The 23,940-nt window shown below is 41.4% G+C and overlaps 1 protein-coding gene across 8 annotated transcripts in view; it reads left to right on the top strand.

Annotated features, from left to right (window-relative positions):
* The window catches only part of srcin1b (SRC kinase signaling inhibitor 1b), a 145,553-nt gene extending 133,347 nt beyond the window's left edge, over nucleotides 1–12,206 (top strand). For 7 of the 8 annotated variants that reach the window (XM_026177945.1, XM_026177946.1, XM_026177944.1 and 4 more), the window contains one exon: nucleotides 1,535–12,206. In XM_026177945.1, the coding sequence (XP_026033730.1) occupies nucleotides 1,535–1,687 (153 nt within the window). In that variant the 3' untranslated portion in view covers nucleotides 1,688–12,206. The remainder of the gene's footprint in view (nucleotides 1–1,534) is intronic. The other variant, XM_026177942.1, reaches the window with a different exon arrangement.
* Nucleotides 12,207–23,940: the final 11,734 nt, after the last annotated feature.

Genomic DNA, 23,940 nt, shown 5'->3' with positions numbered 1-23,940 from the left:
GTCAGAATCATTTTATTCAAAAGATGTCCTTCCACAGTACATTGATTCACCACCCTTCACTGCACATGCACGGAAAAGAGCGAACGTCAGTGACAGCAGATGTAATTTTAATGAAGACGTAAGGATGCAAGGCTAAAGGAGCTTAAACAGGAAGCTCTGCATGAGATGGGCATCAGCTGATGCAGCCTGGCACAGAAAACAACTGATCTGAAGTATTTTTTACAAAAGTCTGGTATACAGATCTTAAAAGTGTATGAAGACCTACTTTATTAAGTACATTGTTCTAGTGTGCAGTTTGTTCCATATTTATGTGATAACATCACAAAGTTGCTGCAGATTTGATGATGTCAATCTCTCGTTTCACCACATCCCAAAGACTGGATTAAAATCTGGTGACAGTGGAGGTCATTTGAGTTCAGTGAGCTCGTTTTCATGCTCCAGGAACCAGTTTGTTGACGTGCAGCTGGATGGATCCATGTTTTTATGTTGTTTACATCAAATTGTCACTCAACCATCTGATTGTTACAGCAGAAGTCGCCTCAGACGAGGAAACATTTTTCTAAATCTTCTTTTGCCCAATTTGAGTGAGAAAATATGAAATGTAGCCTCAGTCTCAAGACGTTAGCTGACAGTAGAGGCGTCTGGTCTTCTGCTGCTGTGCCCAGGCTGCTTCAAGGTTCAATATTTGTGTGCTCAACGATGCTCCTCTGCATACTTTGGTGGTCAGCTGAGTAGCTATTAGCTTACTGCTATCGTCTTAAAGCAGTTTGGTCCTCTGACGTGAAAACCACATTGCTTCTCTTTTTCTGACCAGTCTCCGTAAACACTAGAGATGGTTTTTAGGGAAAATCTCAGCAGATCACCAGTTTCTGAAATACTCAGAATAGCCCAGCTGGTACAAACAGTCATGTTACATTAAAAGTCCCTTAAATCTAATTTCCTTGTCGTTCTTGAACATGTCCATGTGCTTAAATCGGTACGCTAACAGATATTTGTGTCAATGAGCAGTTGAACAGGTGTGTCTAATAAAGTGGCCGGTGGCTGCATACAGCATCACTATAAACTGTAGTAGCATTGTGGAGTGAATGGTTCTGATCGTACAAGTATTTGAGATTCCAATCAGGACAAGACAAAAGTAGACACTGATTTTAGGACTCACATATCTTAAATATCCATAAGATATGTTCAGCATCTGTTGCCATGGTGATCTAGTGAGGTAAAAGACTTAATGATAGCTGCACTGGTGGAACAATACTGTGATGTTGGGATATCGGATTGTGCAGAAAAAAAGACCCATTAATGAAGCTATTCAAAAACAACAAATATAATCTACAACACATGGCCAAAAAAATAAGTACACTTTCAGCATGTGCTGTGTTTTCATTTGGAGGGCTTGCAGATCACAGTCACGAATCATTACAGTATAGAGAGGCTGTGTCTGATTTCATGCCAACACTTGGCTGGTTCAACATGAACACAAGCCGAAATAAGTTAAATTAAAATGACGTTGCTCTCTCTCTCTCGGCTCCCACAGTACAGCAGTAACTCTCCCGGCCCGACGAAGGGACCCTCTGTCGCCGCCCGGCTCAAACACCTCCAGCAAGGCAGCCTGGAGAGGCCCAAAACCCGCAGGCAAAAAGAGGAGATCCCCAAAGTCCAGGGTCAGCAGCAGGTATTCCACTTCTAAAAAGTCCACCTCTGATGCTTCGTCTGCCTCTGCCTCTCCTCTTTGCTGTCACTCCAAAGGAAGTCCCGCTCCCTTCCTCGATGACTTCTGCGAGATGAAAACTGTATAGGCCTGACCGGCAGACGACACGAGATCAAACACAAACCAGTGGGGGAGAATATCTACAGAAACCTTGGTTTTTTTTACCAGTTCTTGATGTGTGTTTTGAGTTACTGGATCTAACCTAGCTTGCTTAGAGGTCAAGTTTTTGTCGTGCGAGTACGTCAATGTTTTGATTTCCTGAGGAAGGTCTCGGTGCTTGTGACTGACTAAACTAGCTTTATTATGATAGATCTATTCCGATACATCATCTGCCTCTGTTGTGTGAAATAAGCTTCAGTAATGCCACGGAAAGACTTCATATCTCAGAGTCACAGAGATGATATTTCACCCTGATCCAACCATGTTTTCTCTCACTGAATCCTCCTCATCTCTCAGTCTGTTCATCCAGTAATGACCACATGCTGCTCTTTTTCTATTACCCATCATTTAGACCTCAAGGTCAGCAGGCAGGGCTGCAGCAGGCACTGAAAAACCTGAAGGGTTCACATTCCAGCCGCTAGGCCAGTCCATAACGCTAGCTTACTTGCCTTTTTTTAAAGCCAGGATGCTATGATTATTTTGCAAGACACCAAGCGCAGAACACAAGGCATAAGGTCAGCAGAAGATGGTGTGCAGGTTTCAGTTTAGTGTCTGCAGTAAGCAGAGTTAAAGTAGCACCCTTAGCAGTGATGTTAAAACAAAGACGAATCGATGGAAAGAATGGAAGCAAGGACCACAACCCAAACAGATAATGAAGATGAGCTGAACGAGAAGCAGCGAGACAACAGGCTGCAATTTGGGGAAGACCTTAGTGAGGATCAGGGGCAACAGATCCCCAAAGAAAGCCACCTTCCCCTGGAAGCAGTGATTGAGCGTTTTGCACATTTTGAAAACTGTAGCAGTTGTAAAACTGGTAGAAGCGACCGTGACTTTGAATAGGTTGTGTGGGAATCCTTTGCTGAAGGCAGACGTGGTTGTTCTACTACTGAAGGAGGGGCCAGGTCAGAAACCAAACCTCAGCAAATTCAAGACAGTGTGGGGACTTGACTTTACAGAGGGGAAGGAACCAGAATTGGATGGGCAGGGCTGTGATGGAGGGGTGTGTGGGGCAAGCAGACATTAAAGATATGTGACAGGAAGAGGAGTCTTTGGGGTGTCGTGCTAGTGAACTTCAGATAAATTATTTCCAATCATTGATCTGAATATAAAACGGGGTGTAAGGAAAGTTTCAGGAAAAACTTTTAAACTAATGTCAAGTTCTCTAAAAGTTATTTTCATTTCAACGTCTAAAAATTCAACTTAAAATTCAAACTTTCTCGTTAGCTTCTATCCTTAGACTGTATTTAAAAGATGGACACATCAGTAAGAAGTCCTGTTTTGAAGCCTCGAGGTTAATTTTTCACCGCTGTCAATCTTGGCATTTTAAAACCAGATGTGACAACTCAGTAGCCAATGAACACCCCCTACATAATCCTCCTTTCTGACTCTAATAATGACAATAATTTACAAAATTATTTACAAAACAGCCTTCATGTTTATTTAACTAAACCTGAAATGATGATTTAATGATCTGAAAGTGTTTTCTGAGATCACAAGGCTGCTGTCCCATAGTCTCCTATCAAAGATGAGTCACGTGAGTCTCCCCCTGCTGGCTGTTAGAAGAATGCAGGTTTTTATGTTGGCTTCACCTATCAGACCTGAGCATTCGGTCCATCTTTTATACTGCCTGTGGCTCTATTGGTCATGTGACCCAGTAACCATCTGTCATTTTAATTACCACTGACACTAAAGGAAGTGGGGCTGAATATCAGCCACTTTTATCAATGACTGGCGGCGAGAAGTGGTCGGGTAACGAGTTAAACTTTTCTTAACTTTGAAGCGAGCGACAGAGGCGAACACTAACTGGAGATGAACTAGATATACAGAAGCAACAGACTGTCGGCTGTAAAGCTGAGAGCAGGATTTGTCATTTTCAGTTAATTAAGCTGCACGTTATTTTCCCAGTTGATAATTTGTTTGAACCTTTTTATTTGCTGTTGCTTTTGACCTTGATAAACAGGTGAATTATTCTGTTTTAGCTCCAGTTGTGCTTGAATTACAAAACCAGGCATTTATTTGCTTTAAAAAACTCTCTAACACTTCTTTCTTACCACAAACACAACCGCGACCTTCCTTTCCGCAAGACAAACTTGAGACTTGTCTTGGTTCCCTCAAATATCCTTAACAGGCAAGTTTGATAAGAAAAGGAGGCATGAGAAGCCAATATTCAGGATGGGGGAAACCTGGAGTATGTCCGTGTGACAGAAGGAGCAGAACTGGGACGATTTACAGTGCACACATTCAGGAGTTATCTGTAGAAAATGCAGATAAAGTAAATTTTTTTTGTGAGTTCCTGGTTGCACAAAGACTAAAAAGTAAACCTTACAAATTTTTTATGGACTCCTGCAGTGTTTCATTATTAAAGTGCTGTGACGGCTTTGTACAATTCCAAACTACTTAACCACGATGTTTGTTGGCAAATTAAACCTCCAGTTTAATCACTTTTACACAGAAAGAGGCTTCTGAGCTAATCCAGGCATCTTGAATAAATAAAAATGCCGCGTACGCTAGCACGCCTTTCGCAGCTGATTCTGAATCTGCCACAAATTCCCATCCGCTATGTCGCCGTGCACCAGCACAGTACAAAGAGAGAAATCGGTGAGTAAATCAGCAGCTCGGTGTAAAACACGTCGCCTCCTCCTGAGCGTGTCTGTGCAAACGGGAGGTTAAAGTTGGCTGATGAACCCTCAAACACGGCCCTTTCGCCACGGAGCTCCACTCGCTCTTATCTGGTCCTGCAGGCGCTCCGGGCTGCCCCTGACCTGCTGAGCGTAACAGCCTTGACCCATCCTTGGCTACGATCCTTTTTGAGTAAATACTGACAATGAAAATAAAAACGCATCCAGCTGGTGCCTCTCAGGCAGGCAGGCAGCGGGTCACTGTCAATCATCCTCTCATTTGTCAGCGCTGGTTTTGATTAATGATTAATGATTTTTCCATGAGATATCCGTCATTAACTCAAAGCAGCTCCTCCACATGAGCCCAGATATCTTTATAGACTTCGCTTTCATGTATGCGAGCAGGCCAGCGTCTTTAACAATGCCTGATATTAGCAGTAACAGCCGTTCACATGCGGCCAACATGGCTGACCTCCAGTTGACACGCGATGCCATCTGGGCGCTCGTGGACGAAGAGGCCGTGAGGATTAGTATTCAGCTCCGGTGCCATCTTGTATCGGTCTGAATATTAACTCACTTTTTTTTTTTGCACCTCATTTCCCTTATTGCTTTTTAAAAATTCATGATTTTATAACCACACAGCCTGAAAGCAAATGGTCAAATAATGTACTGTAATTTTTCTATTACGCAGGCCGGAGCCAACGCACGGCTGAGATAATGTCATCGAACGTGCTGTTAATATTATGCACAAACATGTTCTCTTATCGCATCCGGCTAAATTAACTGTAGAGCATCACTTGTAATGGAAACGCTGGGATAACAGCGTGGCTCATCTGTGTCATGTCAATGTCAGCCTCTACTGTACATACAACCATGCGGCCAAATGAAGCCTCGTGTAAACGAGTTAATGTAAAGAGAAGGGAGGCAGTGAAGAGTAAAGAATACACAACTGGGGGAGGCGGCAGCGAGTTTACTCACTGAAGCTAGGAGCTGGAATTAGAAACCACCTCACAGGAATGTTAATGTTTTACCTTCTTCCTGTTGATGGACAAAGATGCTGTTCCAAACTCAGTGGCTGCCTCACTCCTTTTGGCTTCTGCTCTACTTTAAATTAAATGAAAATGGGTCAAAATTGTGTTTCAGATCTGCAGAAATCTACAAAAAAATGTGGTCAAAGCCAGAACGTAGGAACTAAATTTGAACTTTGTTGTCTGTAAACTGAAGTCGCGATCGCTCTTTCTGCCACGACTCGACAGACGCTTCTTTTCCCTCAGGATCGGTGACCTGGAGCGAAGTCTGCCTTATGACAAATGAACAGAACCAAGGGTTCAGCTCTGCTTCTTACCAAAAAATCTCTCACTGCTGCTGCTTTCACTCATTCTTTAGGAAAATGGCAGGAAACTCCTGCAGTAGCAGCTCCATACCTGCTGACATCAGTGGTTCCAGCTTGTTTTTCTTTTTTTGCTGCAGCCAGGTATTTAGCAGCAGTAGCAGCACGAAGCTTTTATTGGTGGACGTGCATGATACTATATTTGGTATCAAGATGAAAAAGGGCTAACCTCAGCAAGGCCTCGGCCACCACTGACAAAGTGTGGCCAGCCATTTATTCCCCCTACACGCAGCCGATGAGGACGCCTGTTAGGGGGCCGTTCACGTGCTCATAAAGCTGACTTTACATCCTGTTACTGATTCCCCAGCAGAAGCGATTATGTACAGATATGATTCAGTAACAGTAACAAAGAGGAACTGAAGCATGTAACTATGGTTTATCTCAAGCTTATACACCACTGGTCCAAAAAAAAGGTCACACATTGATACTTCATTGGCCACCGTTAGCTCTGGCACACGTTCACTGTGGCATCATTGCAGTAAGCTTATGCAATGTCACATTTATTTCTGGGCTGCTGTCTTCTTTTGTTACGGCTGGGAGAGTCAGACCGCTGCGTAAAGCCTTCCCCAGCACATCCCAAAGATTCTCAGTGGGGTTCAGGTTTGGACTCTGTGGGGTCCGATCCATGTGTGGAAATGATGTCTCATTTTCCCTGAACCACTCTTTTTTACAATCTGAGGCTGACGAATCATCTTGGATAAGCCCATGCCATCAGGGAAGACAAACCTGGTCATTCAGTGCAGGATACCTCACATATTACTGAGTCAGACCCCTAATCCAATGGTGGGCTCCCACCCACAATGCCCTGCCCCCAAGTAGTGATTTTTTTGGGGGGTTTTTTTGCCAAACACTGAGCAATTTACATGACTTCAAAGCCACATTATAAGTTCGAGAGTATTTGGCAAATATGGAATTTTTGCACATTAAAGAAAATAAAACAGCAAAATAAAGACATCCAGATGAATCAAACTGTAGCCGACCTAACTAGCTTAGCAGCTCTCTGTAGCTGCGATTACACCTTTTAAAAAGTGAATCGATGCTTAAATCACATAGTTAAATCTATTAAAGTCTATATTTTATTATATTGGCTTACATGTTAATGTGATGAGTGTTAATAGTATTCAGACAGATGGAACCAATTCTCCATAAGCTGCAGTTGTAAAATAAGGCTTATTCTCTTGAAAATTAAAAAGAACAAGACAGTTGAAAGAGCAGTTTGAAGATGAAGTGTCCATTTCTGCAGTTTTAGGTAGTCTGAAGGATCTGCTGTGTAAAGTTATGAAGGTGAAAAGGAGGAAAGTTAAACCGTTTTCCTCCCCACGCTGCTTCTGTTTTTGCTGCACTGCCGCTGTAGGCGGGTAAACTTCACATGATGCCCGCGTCTCCATCAGCTGAACTGGTGTGATGTTGCTCCGGGCAGACGAATGCTTTTAGATTCAGAGTGTCAGGCATCGGGATCTGCCAAAATAATGTGAAGCGATGCAACATATTTGATCTCTTCTTGACTAGATTTACTCTTTTGCTTCACTGTTTTGGTTTTCTTGTGGTATCGGCTGCTGTTTAGCATTCTTCAGTTTGATGGAGAAGCTGCTGTGCTGCGTAGAGGAGGCGGTACGCTTTTAAAAATCCCCTCCGGAGTCTGTCTCTGCTCGTCCTTTTGTTCCCGAGAGCGCCTCAGATGTACCTGTGTCCCCCCCCCCCCCCCCCGGGGCTCCAGGCAGCACCTTGTCACCACAAACAGTTTTCTTTTATTGCTGAACTTAAGCTGTTGTCGAGTTGGATTCTTCCCCCTTTGTACGCCCTGTTCCAACAAGGTTACAGACAATACCAGCACTCACACGTTTTATCCAACCAGCCTTTTATTGGCCTAAACTGATTTTTCCATTTGCTGGTGTTTTGTTCCGTTGCACTGCATTTGACCTCCCAGCGCAACCATAGTTAGGTGTTTAAAGAAGTCATAAATTGACAGAGAAAGCAGATTTATCTCAAGCTTCTTCTTGCTGCCAGATTATGCCTCCTTTGGTGGCATCTTTTATATACAGTCTGTGGCCAAACGTTGAGATAATTCTAGAAAACACCAGAAGTCCTTTAAGTTTGCTGCTACTCAAGTACGCACCGAGTACCCATCCATCAGGTAAACAAGAGTCGCGACGACGTTCTTGGCACATGCATCAAATTTCTCTTTACACACCCAGTGCGGTAAACCATCTCCATCGTCAATCTTCCTGAACGTAACTTGTTTGTCTTTCGGCCGGCCGAACATTTGGATGGACAGACCGTTTCGGGCCGTGTGTGGCTCATAGAGGTGTAATGGGAGGGAAAATCTGTAGCCCACTCATGTGGGGGGCCGGGGGACGGCCAGCCGCTGGTTGTTTTTCCACTTGGTTTATTTATTTGGCACACAGAGGAGCTGCAGAGGCTGCTGCTGCTGCTGAAGGCGAGGTGTTTAAAGTGAGAGCAGGTCAGAAACATAAATGTTTTCTCAGGAACACCCCAGAGCCCCGGCTAATACCGAGCTGTGGTCAGAGGAAAACTTGCTTCTGCTACACCTTATCTTTCCTCCTACGTCACGTTCCTTTCCTCGTCTCCTCTGCCTGTCTCCTTTTCTTTTTCCACTGTTCTACTCTCTTCATTACGTTTCCTTTCATCCCTTTTTTCTTCGTCCAGTCGTTCCTATCCTTATCCATCCCTTCTTTATCTCCCTCATGATTTCTTCTCCTCTTTCCTTATCTCCCCTTCGTATCTTCTTCATTTTTCATTTCCTCATTCCCACTCATTTCCACCTCTGCTTCCTCCTTCCATTCCCATTCTTCTCTCTGCTTTCCTTTTCTTCCATCTTTTCTCAATCTGTTTTAACCTGTTATTCCATCGGCCTCATTCCCATGTTTCCTTATCCTTTCCTTCCTTTCCCTTCCTATCTTTATTCTCACTCATGCCTTTCTCCCTTATCTCTTCTTTTTGTTTCCTTCCTTATCTCCTTTCCATCCTTTTCTTTTAGATTTCTCTCCCTCATTCCTCATTTGATCTTGCTGTTCTTGTTTCCTCTATTTTGTACTTCTCATCTTTCCTTTTTTCTTGTCCCCACTTCCTCTTTCCTTGCCTTTTACATCTCTTTCTTCCTCATCTTCTTTCCTCATCCCTGGCTACCTCTCCTTTTCTCCTCTCAATGTTTCCTACTCTTGTCTCCCCTTGCTGTTTATTCTCCTCTCCTTTTTTAGCTTCTCTGCTCATCCTGTCTTCTTCCTCCCTGTCCTTCTTGTCTGATGCATTTGTTTCCTTGTGTCATAATCTCATTCCTCCTTTCCTTGTCACCCCTCGTCATTTGTCGTCTTCTTGTTTTCTCTCCTCGTCTCCTTTTCATCCTCCTTCCACTCCCGTTTCCTCTTCCTCCTGTCACTGCGTCACACACAGAAGAGGAAGAAGAGCTGAATAAGGGCAGATTTTCTGTCCCTCGTCTCTGACAGCAGCAGCTCTGTGATCATTTCTGCCCGTCTGCAGCCCAGCGACAGCTTCGCACTCTTCTCTCTAGTCTACCCACAAGCACGAGGGCTGTCACGCCGATGCACCAAAAACCTGACGTCCCCGGCGGCCAATCACATCGAAGCGGAAAGTAGTGGTAGCGCAGGAGGGGGACAGGGAGGGGGAAGGGGCGGTGGAGGAGATCATAAATCATGGATGATTTAACAGAAACTTGAAATACATTTGTCTGTTTGTAAAATTTGATTTTTGTCTTTTTTTCTTTTTTCCCTTCCCTTTCACCGCTTCTCGTTTCCATTCTAATTTTTTCTTCCTTTGCTCCCGAATCTTCCCTCTCTGCTTGCTTTTTTGGGGCAGTGCTGAGCTTTTGTCACCGCTACAGCAGAAACGCCGCTCATTGATCTGGGCGATCATCATCACCACATCACCATCAGTTTCGCTGACGTTTTCCCCTCGCTGCTTTTTCGCACATCATTTTGGTCCGTGAGCCAGTCTCCTTTCTTCCTCCTCTCTCTCCTTGCTTTGCCTTTTTTCATTCTCTGTCTGCTTCTCAGGTCTCTCAGGCCTCAGCTGGACTAATAACGTGAGGAGTGAGTACTCGGATCGTTCTGGTTTTGGACTCCTAAATCCTAGCTCAGACCTTGAAGGTGTGACATTTTGTCATTAGCGTAATTTGTCTGACTCTCTCGGCTGCTGCAGAGGTCGTTTTCACATTAAGGAGCCAAATTAAAAGGGTAAAATTTATTCTGCACATTTGGAGGTTTTTCCATCGGCTCCAGACCTGCGTTGTGAAGCAGTGCGAGGATTTCACCTCTAACATGTATGTCGCAAATCCATCTTTTACCATAACAGCTAAACACAATACCTGTGTCCCAGCTTCGCACCGGCTCAGCTACTTTAAAAAATAACTTTTACGCTCAGTAAAAAAATGCTGCTTTGGGGGATTTTTGAACAAGAATATATAAACAAAGCTTAAAAAGACAGGGCAAAAAAACCTAAAATTTGTGACTATGCCGAAATGCATATGATAAGCAGTAACACAGCAACAGAACCATAAAAATGTCAGAGCTTTCAGTGAGGGAGGATAGATTTGGGTGCCTAGCCGGAGCTTGGAACGTCCACGATGAGTGACCAACAGTTAGCTACAAAGTGATGCATAACAAACAAACTTTTACTACTTTTTTAAACTTTTACTATTTAACTAGTCATGCATACTGCGAGTTTTATCCTCTCTAACCACGCCCCCTTTTCTAAGTCACACGCCCAGTGACTTTAGCCACTCCCACTCATTCACTCCCATTTGTAAAATAAACAATGCGAAATATTTGCAACTCCAGTCAAAAATAAAATGATGAAAATGATGATCATTACTAAAATAAACTCTCCTCTTCGCAGGTGTGTGAAAGTGTGAAACTGGGACACAGCGAATCGTGTTACCCTTACCTTTTGTCTGCAACACGTGTGTTGTCAGAGTTTAACCCGTCCCCAAATCGGTGTGTTATAAAAGTTTTAATGAATGTGACAAGTCGAGTTTGGATTAAAGCGCAGAAATGCAGCGAGCTGAGACGAAAGGTTTCATGTAAACCGAATCTAAAGTGACAAGATAAATAATCCTGCGCGCACCCGGTGCTCGACGCGGTGCGTGACATCTTGCTGGAGGGAAATCTGACACTGACTGTGTATTTATACCACCGGCACACAGTAAATTACAAGCAGACATTTTATTATATAGTTAATACATTTATGGAATGTATTAGTAGTGTCAGAAATAGCATTAAAAGCTAGCACGCAGTTAAAGTATAACCTAAACCACTTCAGATATATTGTATGTATATTAACAATCATTTAGTTTAAATTTGGGAGAGAACATGTAAAAAAGAAAAAAGTGTCATCTATGTTTTATATAATCAAGCTTTTTTTGTATTTTTATACTTGAAGAGGATTCATACGCACGTTTAACACATTTATTCTGTAAATTTTTATTTTTCTGCGTTAAAGATTTCTTTATTTTTTCTGCTAACCATGAAACAAACCATTAACGCATTGTATCGTAGAGACCAGGAGAGGCGCCAGATGCTCGCGGCGGGCAGGAACATGTATAGAAAGCACATGAAACAATCACCTCTCTGATAGGATGGCCTCATTTTGTAGCTGTTTTCCTCTACTATAACCAATAGTGTGCATACACTACACAGATGATACAATTCAAACTGTTTATCGATGGTTTCTTGATGAATGTGTGATTGTTCAAACCATTTGTGGGTGTTCAAATCATGTATATAAACCCAGATAATATATAACAAAATGGATTTTATGTGAAACTTTTATAGAAGGAATTAAAAAAAGAGGAAAAAACTCTCCAAAATGGCATGCATACTGTATACATTCCTGGAAATCTGCACGCTGGGTCAACAGAGGTCTCATTTTCTTGTCAAAAATTCTGTGTATACTTGTGAGTGTATGATAGAGTAAAACAAAAATTGTACAGTTACTTAGATTTTTGTATTATGTTCCAAATGGCAAAGTAAAGCCCCCAGAGAAAAAAAAAGAAAAGAAAAAACACGACTATTATACCTTCAGAGAAATGAACGATATTGTATATCAACTAAATGATGAGTGGTGCTTGCTGTGTGGGGTAAGTGTTGTTTGTGAATCGTGAAGAAGAATGATAAACTACTACAAAGTCAGTATAACTAAAGACCAACTAAACAGTGCAAAAACACTGCGCAACTTTGTGTGTGGAAGCTAAAAGTTGCTGCTTCGTGTGAGAAAAACCAACCGAATGAAAAAGGTTGCTGCTTTTGTACATCCTGTTGTGTTTTTGTGACAATAAAGGTGACCCTCTTATAAACGACGAGTGTCGGCGCCTCATTTATTTGACTCGGGCAGCTCATCCTTAATAATGAATGATAAATGTATTACCGTGTAACGATGAGAGGAACCGCTTTAATCTTGTTGATTCTGGAGCCTTCCCTCTGGACAAATAAAGGTCTCAGATTAGTTTAAACACTAACCAAATATGCGCTCGGTTAAACCTGAGCTGCGGTGTGATGAGGTCGGATCAACTTTCATTTAGATTAGATGAAAGTTTAATGAATTATGAAGGGAAGCCGAGCGTAATGAAGAAGATTAACAAAGAGAAGGTGTAAGCCTCTAAACATGCTGGTATTTATGTGGCTAGAGTCATCTGAAGGTGCTTTACTAGTTCATACATAGTACAAAAGAATTTGGAAAACCATGAAAAGTTTATTTATTTCACAATTCAATTAAAAAGGCAAACTTTCACATTTACTCATATATTGTGTAAATCCCCCTTTTTTGCTTTACTTTGAATGATGGTGGTTTATAGGTTAGGAAAAATCTGAAATCCAGGCATCAAGTTATTAGAATCCATCAAAAAAGGATATGTAATTGTAGAATGTTTAGCTGATTTTAGGGTTTAGAAATGTGTTAACATAGAATGTAGAACTATTGTAGAGACACTGCCCTCAATATAATAAAGGCCTCACTGTGTCGTGAACTTAGGAGTAGATTGTAGGAGACCCCTCCCCCACTTGAACTGTGAGAGTAAAACAGAGAGGAGTTAATGCTGAGTGGAATTTCCCCAGAGGATGTTTGGGTGGGGGTCTCAACATTTGTAACTGGATAACTGTCGTCTGGAAGAGAGATGGGTTTTATGACCTAGGGAGTCACCTACACCCACAGTGTTTTAACTGTCACGCACACACATCCACACGCACACTCACTCATGTGCACTCATACATACACACAGGTATGCATACACAGTCACACACGAGCACTCACATAGACACGCGGGAATGCGCACATGTAGGCATTCATGTGCTCGTGCACATAGACACAGACAGAGTTTGCAGCACACCGTGGGGGGTTTTATGATGGGGACGCCTCTATAAAGCTGGCTGTAACTAACAAAGGGGTGAAGATTTGGAGAGGGACACCGGCCTCGTCTTCCCTTCTAGAAGTGCATGCTTAAATGAAGATGAATAAAGGTTTTGTGAAATGACTACTGAGTCCCGGTGCCGTCTCTGGAAGTTTTGACGAATAAAAGAACCGGGGTAAAACTGATTTCTCAAACGTCCAACTTATGAAGAGCATGTCTGTATTTTAAGGTTGGCTGTTTCTAATCTTCCAGGTCCAGTCTGACAACAGTCAGCAAACTGTTTTCTAGTTATTCGACAATATATGGAGGCGCTAATGTTGTGCCCTTAAACAGGGGAAATAGTGAGGAGAGGTGAAAGAACGGCACAGACACGCAGCTCTCACTCTCACTCGTCTGTATTGGGTGAAGGAGGCAGCGTGCGAACCCACCTACTGGAGCCCTGAGGCATTAACAATGGATCGACGCACAATCAACCCAGGCAAAACTTTCACTGCTTATCTCCCTCTATATTCCCACTGCATATTCTATTCGAAAACAGTCAAAGCAACAAATAAAACATTAATAAGGGCATCACATGAAATATAAGGAACAGAGATGTACAACTTCAAAACTAATCAAATTTATGATCCACCACACTAAGTCCTGCCAGACAAGTTATCAGCAAACGGAACCACAAAGTGCTCTAAAATATCTTCCTAGACACGGTGTTGACTTTGGACTTGATAAAACACAGTGGACCAACCCACACCAGCAGATGACAGATGGCCCAAAGTCTCACAGATTGTGGAACATTTACACTGGACTTCACGCACCTTGGATTCAGTCTGTCTCCAGTCTTCCTCCAGACTTTAGAACTAAATAAAATGAAAACTTTACCTTGATCTGAAGAAGACTGTTATGCTATTATTCAGAGGTGGTTTGATATCAGTAAGGGGACAGTGAGGTGGCCCCTGATGCTCTAACACAAGCCTCAGTCTGCTGCTTGTGAAGCTCTGCTGAGATCTTGACTCAACTTTTCCTTAGAGTCCTACTTTTCCCTTTGGTAATCCCCAACTTTCCATTAATAAGCTTCAGTACTGTCTTAAAGCACTGTGTGGCAGGCAAGATACGGACTCAAAATGCACGACTCAGGAGACAGAATGTGAAAAAAAGGCAGTTCTAATGCTGAAGACTTTCCAAAATACAAAAATAGGGCTGGAGCCAGGAATATAAAACTAGGAGTCTAGGGAACGCGACAGAACAGAGGAGCACACGGCGTTGAGTAAGGATGTGACAAAGGACAAGAGGAGATTCAGAGAATAAATACACACCGGATAAAGAGGGGAGTGGAAACAGCAGACAGCACAGCTGGAACAAATCAGAGATAACAAGACAGGGAAGTCAAACTAGATAGAAATCACAAGAGACCATCAAAATAAAACTGGAAATAACCAAGACAGAGACTCAAACATCTGAGACTGACAGAGACATAATACAGACATGGAGACAAGACTAAACGAACAGAATAGGATCACAAAAGGGAAATACCGAACCATATTTAGCTTAGAGCAAACAAGGCACTACAGACACACAACCCAACTCGAACATAACCCTGGAAGATATAATAAATCAAGGGAAACAGGAACATTAACACTGATGTAACAAAACGAGAGAAACAAATGTCTTCAAAACAAACGGTATCACAAATCCACGGAGAAATTCAAGACCCAGGGGCCAAGACAAATACAGCAAGCCTTTTCAGCTGCGCCCTTCTGTGGCTTATTCACATCATCTGAACAACTGTCAAGTCTGCAGACTTCCCCATGATGAAAAAAGTTCTTTTTTGTATTTTATTATCTACTATCAACGTTGCCTTTGCCCTACATATTACACCACGTATAAAGACTGAAATTACAGTCACACCTACTCTGGTAAGAAAATCAACTGAAAACAAACAAACATTCAAAATGAAACAGAAAAATGCAAAACTTGTCAACAATTTGCACAGTTACAGTGTTGTCCAGGTGCTTTTTGCTGCCAGAACAGCCCGGACCTGTCGAGTCATGGACTCCATCAGACCCCTGAAGGTGTGCTGCGGTATCTGCACCAACATGTTAGCAACAGATCCCGTAAGTTGAAAGGTGGGGCCTCCATGTTGGACTTGTTTATCTAGTTCTGTCTCTACCTCACTTGTGGACTCAGCTTCTATTTTTACTGATCCCCCTTTTGATTTACCACCATTTAGTTCCTGCAACTACTAATGGTTAACACAAAGAGTCCTTTTTCAGGGTCACAGTGAAAATAAAAAAGGAAACACAGCTGTATAAAGTGTTGGCTAAATCATAGACTGCTTTAACTTGGTAGTTTTCTCATCTGGATTTGAAAGGCCAACGTTTCATATCGTTTACACATCTGGATCCTTTCATACGCATTTGTTTGTTCAGGCTTTTACTGTGAAGTTTCTGTTAGAGAAGAAAAAACTGAAAAAGATGGCCAAAGATCAGAAATAACAAGATGAGTTTATATGCAAATTATATAAAGTTTTTTTTCTCCAGAGGCCACACTGAACTTTCACACCTTGCATTGATGACGCAGTCATGTATAATTATATCTTCACATATTTAGTTTTAGTTTTTTGCATGCTGTGACTTAGAGTCCGCCTTTATCTTAACTTTGGCACTGTTTCCTTCAGCTTACCGAACAGGCTACATTTCAAAGTCAAGCTCTTGTCAGGCGTTCCCAATCATCTGCAATTTATTCATATAGAACAGGAACATAGCTTCATACCAGCAGCCCTTCCCTCTTACTCCGATCCTTGACTTCCTGATTCCTGCTCTGAACTAACCCCAGCCTAATATTCTCTTTTACCCACTTCTGTGAAAGTGCTGTCTGTTTCAAGAAGAAAGAACCAAAAGCATCGTTGAGGCATCGAAAGACAGATAACAGTGAGTATGGATGAGCCTCAAAATTAATCTAAGTCATCATGACCCTAAATATAACCTGTGAGAATATGTCATTTTGTTTTAAATTGCTCTCCTAAGGCTGGGTAACGACACGGGGGTCAGGGTTTGGGATAGAGGTCAGGTTTTTTTTTTTGTCCTTATTATTATTCATAATTAATTTATACCATGTACAAATGTTTACTACGTACGATACAATACACTAGAAGACATGCATATGCACAAAAAGTGCTGTGGGAACGTATTGTTATGTGCAGTGTTATGTTACCACATGAATTTAATGTCAAACATTTCAATAGCAACTTAAAAGGTTGTCAAGCATTTGGGAAAAACAGAAGATGCAAAGATAACTGATTTGAAATGTGACAAGGCTGTTGTACAAATTTAATCAGTCAGATGAAGGGTGATAAAAAAACAACCTTCCTGAAAAAAACAGGTTTGTTTTATCACTCTTCATCTGACTGATCAAATTTATGTGGTTGAATAAAATCTAGTCACTTCAGAATGTATTCAAATCTCCCCTCTTCATTTATTAGACTGTAGATTTCATAAACAATGAATGAGATTGTTTGAGACAGTCATGGCTGAGTCATCCAAACTCTGGGGACCCCTGACGATTGCCCCTTTTCCACTAGCACCTTTTTGCCTCGACCAAACTCTAATAGGTTTTTAGAGTTTTCCATAGAGTTTACCAGGTACTTTTTTGTACCTACTTTCCCAGGGTTCCAAGTGAGCTGAGTTGGGTCAAAAATGTGATGTCAGCAGATGGAAAGTCACCGATTGGCCAGGGAGTGACAATCACTGGCTAAGTCATGAAAGCAACCCGTTCACGAAGAATCAAACCCTATTTTTGAAACGAGAGAAGTGGGCACGCACAAACCAACACGGTGGTCTGACACTGAGGAGCAGGTATGCCATCACCTCCATGTCCTTCATTTTTGTGTTGTGTTTGTGCGGCAGGCAAATGACATCACAGCTCTTTCAGGCTGCCTCGCTATAACAACCCCACCCAGACTGAGGTGTGACTCGGTTGTATTGGAAAACAAGCAAAACCAAGCAGAGTAAAGTCGAGCCAAGCAGGTGCTAGTGGAAAAAAGGCACGACATGATCATTTTCTCATTACGACGTCTCCAGCTAACAGGTGGGCTATTGGCTAACTTTTACAATTTTGTGCTTTCACAGCACAAAATACTGAATTTTAAGGCAGTGCAAAATTAAAAAACAAAACAAAAAAGGTGTTAGGGGTTCATTAAAAAGAGTTTAAAAAGACGTGAATCATCTGGTTTCACGTCCTGTTATTTTTCTTTGCAGGGAGGAAAATACTAACATCGGCCACTTCAAGGACAAGAACTTGATTTATTTATCTTCTTCTAAACAGCAGTTGACTTTATATTTAGCTTGAGGTGGATTATTGTGCAGCGCACACATAAAAATGGAAATGTTTTGGGCCACATTTGGATTCACGGCTTCAACTGACCTGGATGAAAATGGCAAAGCACGTTTGGAGAGATTTAGGAGGCTGTACGACCAACTTGAAGATGGCCTTGGGCGAGATTCTAAGTGCTTTGTACAGGCAGCTGCTGCAGATGATGCAAATCTGGAGGGTTCTCGGAACGAGGTGGTCCAAGCTCCGTTTGTTTGGTTTGGAGGCACTTTTAGTGGAACTTTTGGAGGCATCATTGGTGCAACATGTGCCACTTTGGGAGCGGTTTGCGCAATGATTTACTCCAAACTTTGTGGAGATGTTGATACAGTTAGTGCAACGGTTGGCTTTGTGAGCAGCGTATTTGGGGGAGTAGTCGGAGGAGCGTTTACCGGTGCAGTTAGTGGGTCGGTGAATGCGGCAGCTTTAGTAAAAGATAGAGAAGATTATGGCTTTTTTGGCGAAGTGTTATGTTTCACTGTTGGCTGGGCAATCGGTCACGGAATCGGCCGCTGTTTTGGTCGGCAAGTAGGTGCAGCAGGTGGTGCTATAGGTGGAGGATTTGGGGCTTTGTATGCAACGAGAGCCACAGTTCGTATAAGCAGAAGTTTAATCAAATATAATTATAAGAAAAATCGAAAAGCAGAAATGATGAGGAACGCTAGGGGAGACAAAAGCTTCCAAACACTTGTAAAAGAGTTGAAAACAATAGAAAAGACTGTCAACAACATGTTCTCCAGCGATGCTGTGAAAGACGTCGTGGATTAGGGTGCAAAGATTCTGACTGCTGTGACAGGGATGGAGAAGTGTGTGACGAACGGTCAGTGGACGGCAAACGGTCAGAGTTCCTCTCCTGTTTTTAAGAAGCACCAATCCCAGAAGAGCTGCAGAGGATGAGCGAGGGAGTGGAGAAACTCTGAGGCTGTCGGTGAAACAGCAGCTCTGAACATTTAGTGTTTATATTTAGTTGATTTTTTTTCTGAGTTCCTAAATTCTCTTTTTGATTCATTAATTTTTCCAAAATGCTACAATATCGAAACTCAACCCTTTTCTTGTTAAACATGTCAGTGGGATTTGGGGATGCTTTAACAACTGCTGTCAGATTTCTGTGTAATGTTGTTTAACTACTGTTGTTCTTTCTACTTTGTGCTCTTTATGATGCTTGTTACCCCCACAGAGAGGGGAAATCCCTGCCCTCTCAGATACTGTTCAAAGATGAAGGCAAGGCAAGTTTATTTATATTGCACAATTCAACAACAAGGTGATTCAAAGTGCTTTACAGAGACATTAAAAAACAAAAACAATAAAAAGCATGATTTAAAATTGATAAAAAAAACAGTAGATAAAATCAGTAGTAAAAATATAAGTTTTGAGATTTAAGCTTAAAAGTGTGGATTTTGTGTTTTTATTCAAATGCAGCTGAGAACAGGTGAGTCTTCAACCTGGATTTAAATAAACTGAGTGTTTCAGCTGATCTGAAGCTTTCTGGGAGTTTGTTCCAGATATAAGGAGCATAAAAGCTGAATGCAGCTTCTCTGTGTCTGGTTCTGACTCTGGGAACTGATAAAAAAACGGATCCAGATGACCTGAGGGATCTGGAAGGTTCATGGGTCAGAAGGTCACTGCTATAAAGTGACTGCTATAAAGATTTAATTTATAGCTTTATTTGTATAAAGCTATAAATTAAATCTATAATGATATTTTTACACTTTTTAAATGTAAAATGATTTCTGGTTAACTTTTGCTCATTACACCTCTGCTTCTTTTTACAAAGAGGCTTGTCTGATGTTTCCTTATTTGTCTCGTTGTAATCATGTGGAAGTGGCACAGTTTCACAGCAACAGGCCCGCCCTCCTCCTCTGAACACTCCCCAACCTCAAACATTACTTTCACTATTTCTGTGCAAGTGTAGTTCATTTTGTGAAGAATGCACCAAATGTAATGGAAATGTCTCTCTGTCAAGCTGACCTTACTTACTGAAAGGCTACATAGTTTGTTAATAGAGCTCCAAAGACATACCACATGTTGATGTACAGCAGAAGGTTTCACACACTGCTCTGAATTTGTTTGGTTAACATATCAGATAAGTAACTCGTCTCTGTTGTTTAAATTGTTTGTAAAGGGATAAAATAAAAATATTCATGAATACCTGGTGGTGTGCACCTCGAGCTTTGTGTCAACAGTGGGCTCGACTGGCTGATTGGATATGGGGCCTAAACAAAAACCTAGAACCTAAACAGGGAGGAAACTAGAAACAAGTATAAAGTAACTGAACTTGACACAACTACATGGGAAATCAGAGAAGGCCAGGACAAGCTCAACATGGAGACACGACTGGGAAATCAGAAAGGGATCACAGAACATAGTAACTAAATATTACCAAAAACCAAGCACAGGTACTTTGTTACTGTGCTTAAGTAGAATTTTCAGGTAACGGTACTTGAGTTGTTTTTTTCTGACAACTTTTTGATTTACTCCCTACATTTTAAATCAAATATCTACTTTCTACTCCTTACATTTTCAGAACAGGCTTGTTACTTTTAGTTTAAGGTATTTGAGGCTAGTTATTAGTTAGTTATTCAAGTCACTACGAACCTTCAAACATCAAACTGATTTGCGCCTAAACAGTAAAACATCAAAGGGAATCCTGTTTGTGTATTAATCACCAGGTAAAAAGAGATAAAAGAGGCAAAACTGTATACAGTGGTCCTTCGCTTTAACACGGTTCACCTTTCGCTGCCTCGCTGCTTGGCTGATTTTTTTTTTTCGGTGCAGTTTTGCATGCTTTTTGTTTTTACAGCACGTTGTGTTCTCCGTCCTGATTGGCTGTAGAACATTGTCAATCAATCTTGTGCCGTGTCTCCTGTCCAGTACAGAATGTGTTCAGTTTGTCAAATTTAGATAAATCTTTGATTGCTAGCAGTGTGACTCTGAAGTGCTGCACTGTATGTTTGTAAGTTTTCCCCCCAACAAACACAACAATGTCGAGGAAACGTTTTGCACTGTCAAAGGCACCTGCAGTAGCACCCAGAAGGCAGAGGATGATGATAACCATCGCACAAAAAAATTGGACTTCTGGACATGCTAAAGGAAGGTAGAAGTTACCGTATTTCCCAGACTATACGGCTCATTAAGCGAAACAAAACATTCAGATAAGTCAAACTTTACTCAACTCATTCTTCTTGCTTCCTCCACTTCAGTACCATTGATTCATTAATGTTGAATTCTCTCACAGCTGCTCTATTCTCATGTTCTGGACCTGAAAACAGGGTTTGATCTTTGGTTTCATTCTATAATAGTGGACTTATTTTTCTACGAAGGTTTGACTGAGGGTGTGTAAACAAGAGAGAAAAGTGTGTAAATGTTCCTGCCTGTCTGAGAAAAGTGTATAAAGTGTGCAGTGAGGGGTTTTACAGCCTTAAAATGGTTAATAATAATAATTGTAAAAAATGAAGTCGGCTACTTTGCGGATTTCACCGAGCGGGAGCGTAACTCCCGCGATAAACGAGGGACTGCTGTACCACAGTCAGGGGTTAAAGTGGGCCGGGGGGTTATTTATCAATATTTAAGGACTGCAGGGGTCCATAAGTTGCGGTACTTTGGCATGAAGGGAGTGATATTTTTTAAATCTCAAGTTATTTGAAATGCAACCTTTTTATCAGCTTGAGACACATTAGCAAACACACAACCTGTTTGTGTGCAGTCTGTCACACAGTGTGTTGTTAGCTAAAGGTGCAGCTGCTGTATTTTACAGGAAGAGAAAAGAAACAGTGAACTTCACTCAGAGATGGAGAAAGATAAGAAAGGCATGACAGACCAGGAAGAAGAGCGCTTCGATTTAAAGATAAGGACTGCTCAGTGGCGATTGATAAACTGGAAATATAAAGCTTAGATGTAAGCCCTCAAAGGTTCAACGAAAATATTCAGGAAACTACTGCAGGTTAATGCAGGATGAACAGGTTAGTTTGCTGTACTGTGATGGACTTAAAGTTTCTCCCACTGTAACCTCTTCTATACTCAAGTCACCCTCTACAACGGAAGCAACAGAAAACAGAGTTTTCTCAGCTCATGTTCTACTTAACTGATTAAACCCAAGAAGATTTATAAGAAATAAAAAAAGGTTTGTATTTCTATGTACTAATATAATTTTATTGTTACAGTACTGGATCTGCAACTCAGTGTTTTGTGTATTTTAGTTTTATTCTTTGATTATTGTATGTTCTGAGTGTTTCCTGTTTTATGTTCTGTAAAAGTCTGTTGTGTCGTTATCATTGTTTTTAGGTTCCCTTCGGCTGTAACGTCGTTAGGCTCATTTGTGTCTGCTGCTTCCTCATGTGTTTCCACTCCCCCTGATTACTAGGGCTGGGTATCGTCACTGATTTCTAGAATCGATTCGATTTCGATTCACAAGGTTTCCAATCGATTCGATCCAATTCAATTCGATTTGAATCGGGTCAATTTTGCCTCAGACAGTCAAAAATATTGTAATTCTGATCGCGTATCAGTACATTTCCATATCTTTATTTCTATAAAAAGAAAGCTGACACTTGCGAGACTTTATCAAAGGTGTGAGCATCACAGCAGATGCTTTTGTGTCAAAGTAACAGGATAAAACACAGAAAAACATGAAGGCGACTTTCCTGGCCTGATTTTATAGCAGATGGCCTTAAAATATTCTGCAGTAGATCAAAAATGAAAGAAAACCATTAATCAACACATGAACATTACCTGATGCTGCTGAAGTGAAGCAGAGCAAAGTTACAGAGGTTTTATTAGAGACACAGCTGAGCCTTTTGCAATTTTGCATAATTTTAAAAAGTTTAAATTTGTTCAGTAACCTATTAAACAGCAGAAATGAGGTTTTCTTTTCGGAAGTAAGTAAAAGGAAAAAAACATCGGCCGACAGCCTGTAAACAACGGTAGACTTGTGCGTAACAAGCAAGCGAATAATGTAGAAAACTGATTTTTAGACGGGAAACTGAGAGAAAGAGAGAGAGAGACAGCAAGCTCTGCATGAAGTGTGATTTTATTGTGGTGGAAGCAAAACAGGAAAAGTAAGAGTGAATTCAGGATCATTTGTTCCACGGGCTGCACAACAGTCAGGTGCGGTGGTAAGGTGGACTAATGGGCATAATAATGCCCTTTCACAAGCTTGCCCACACACTCAAAAACCAAATCACAACATAGAAAAAATTCAACTCAATTTAAAGCAAATTAGCCAGAATTAAACTGAATTAATATGGAGTGAACTGAAACCAAAATACAATACATCAGATTCTGATTTTTCTTTTTCCAATTTTGCTTTAAAATCTAACATTGTTTACCGTCTAAAACTTGTCAATGTGTGAAAACCCCTCAGACTCTATTGAAATGGTAGACAAAGCCACTAAATAACCAAAGACAAGCTTCAAAATCAGAAAGGTACCAAAGCTTGGTGTGCACTGTGATGATGTGTGCTGCAGCAGGCAGGAGGAAGGACCCAAATGCAGGACTCTCATAGAGCAAAAGTTAAACTCAAAGCGGCAGCTTTATTTGCTGGGGAAAACTCAAACATGAATACAAGGAAACAAAACTAGAAACTCGAAGCAATAAGCACCAACTAGAAAACTGGGAAACTATAAAACAAAACTGTGAACAGAGAACTCGAAAGCCACCATTAACACAAGGAGAAAACGCAGCACGGAGAGGGTGTGACACAGCAACGATCAGGGGAAGACTAAAATACACAGGCAGGAACATGACAGGATGGGGAACTGGTGGAAACACTGTTGGGCCTAAAAGACAAAATAAAACAAGGGAAAGAAAAACTAGATACTAGGACAAGGACTATGAAAACAAAACAAGAAACACACAGACCGAAACTTAGACTGAGGACACACAAGCTTAACGCAGTAACTGGGGAGAATTGTTCATAAACATAAACTCACAAAAATCCAAACTAGACACAGAAAATGACAACTACAAACAAAACACTGGAAATGAGAACTAAAACACTAAGAAACGTGGAACTAACACTGAAAGCAGTTACACGGGGAGATGTAGACACACGCCAAGATAACTACTAAGGGGGGAAAGGACTACAATCACCAAGAGCTAAAGAAAACCCAAACTGTGAACAAGAATAATCGAATAATAAAATGACAGAGTCTGAAACACAAGTACAGTGACATGACCCATACCAAGAAGTGGCAAGACTGTCCAAGGGTCAGCCAGCCTGTCAGTCCCTGAGAGCACGATACAATGTCTGTTGATAGGTAGTCACACATGTGTCCAATGAAAAAAACAAAAAAAAAAAAACTTGTGAATTTCTTTCCATTGGCATGAA

The sequence above is a fragment of the Astatotilapia calliptera genome, chromosome 8 (genome assembly GCF_900246225.1).
Source record: "Astatotilapia calliptera chromosome 8, fAstCal1.2, whole genome shotgun sequence".
Classification (NCBI taxonomy): Eukaryota; Metazoa; Chordata; class Actinopteri; order Cichliformes; family Cichlidae; genus Astatotilapia; species Astatotilapia calliptera.
Note: the sequence above shows the minus strand (reverse complement) of the source record. Positions and strands in the feature narration are given on the sequence as shown.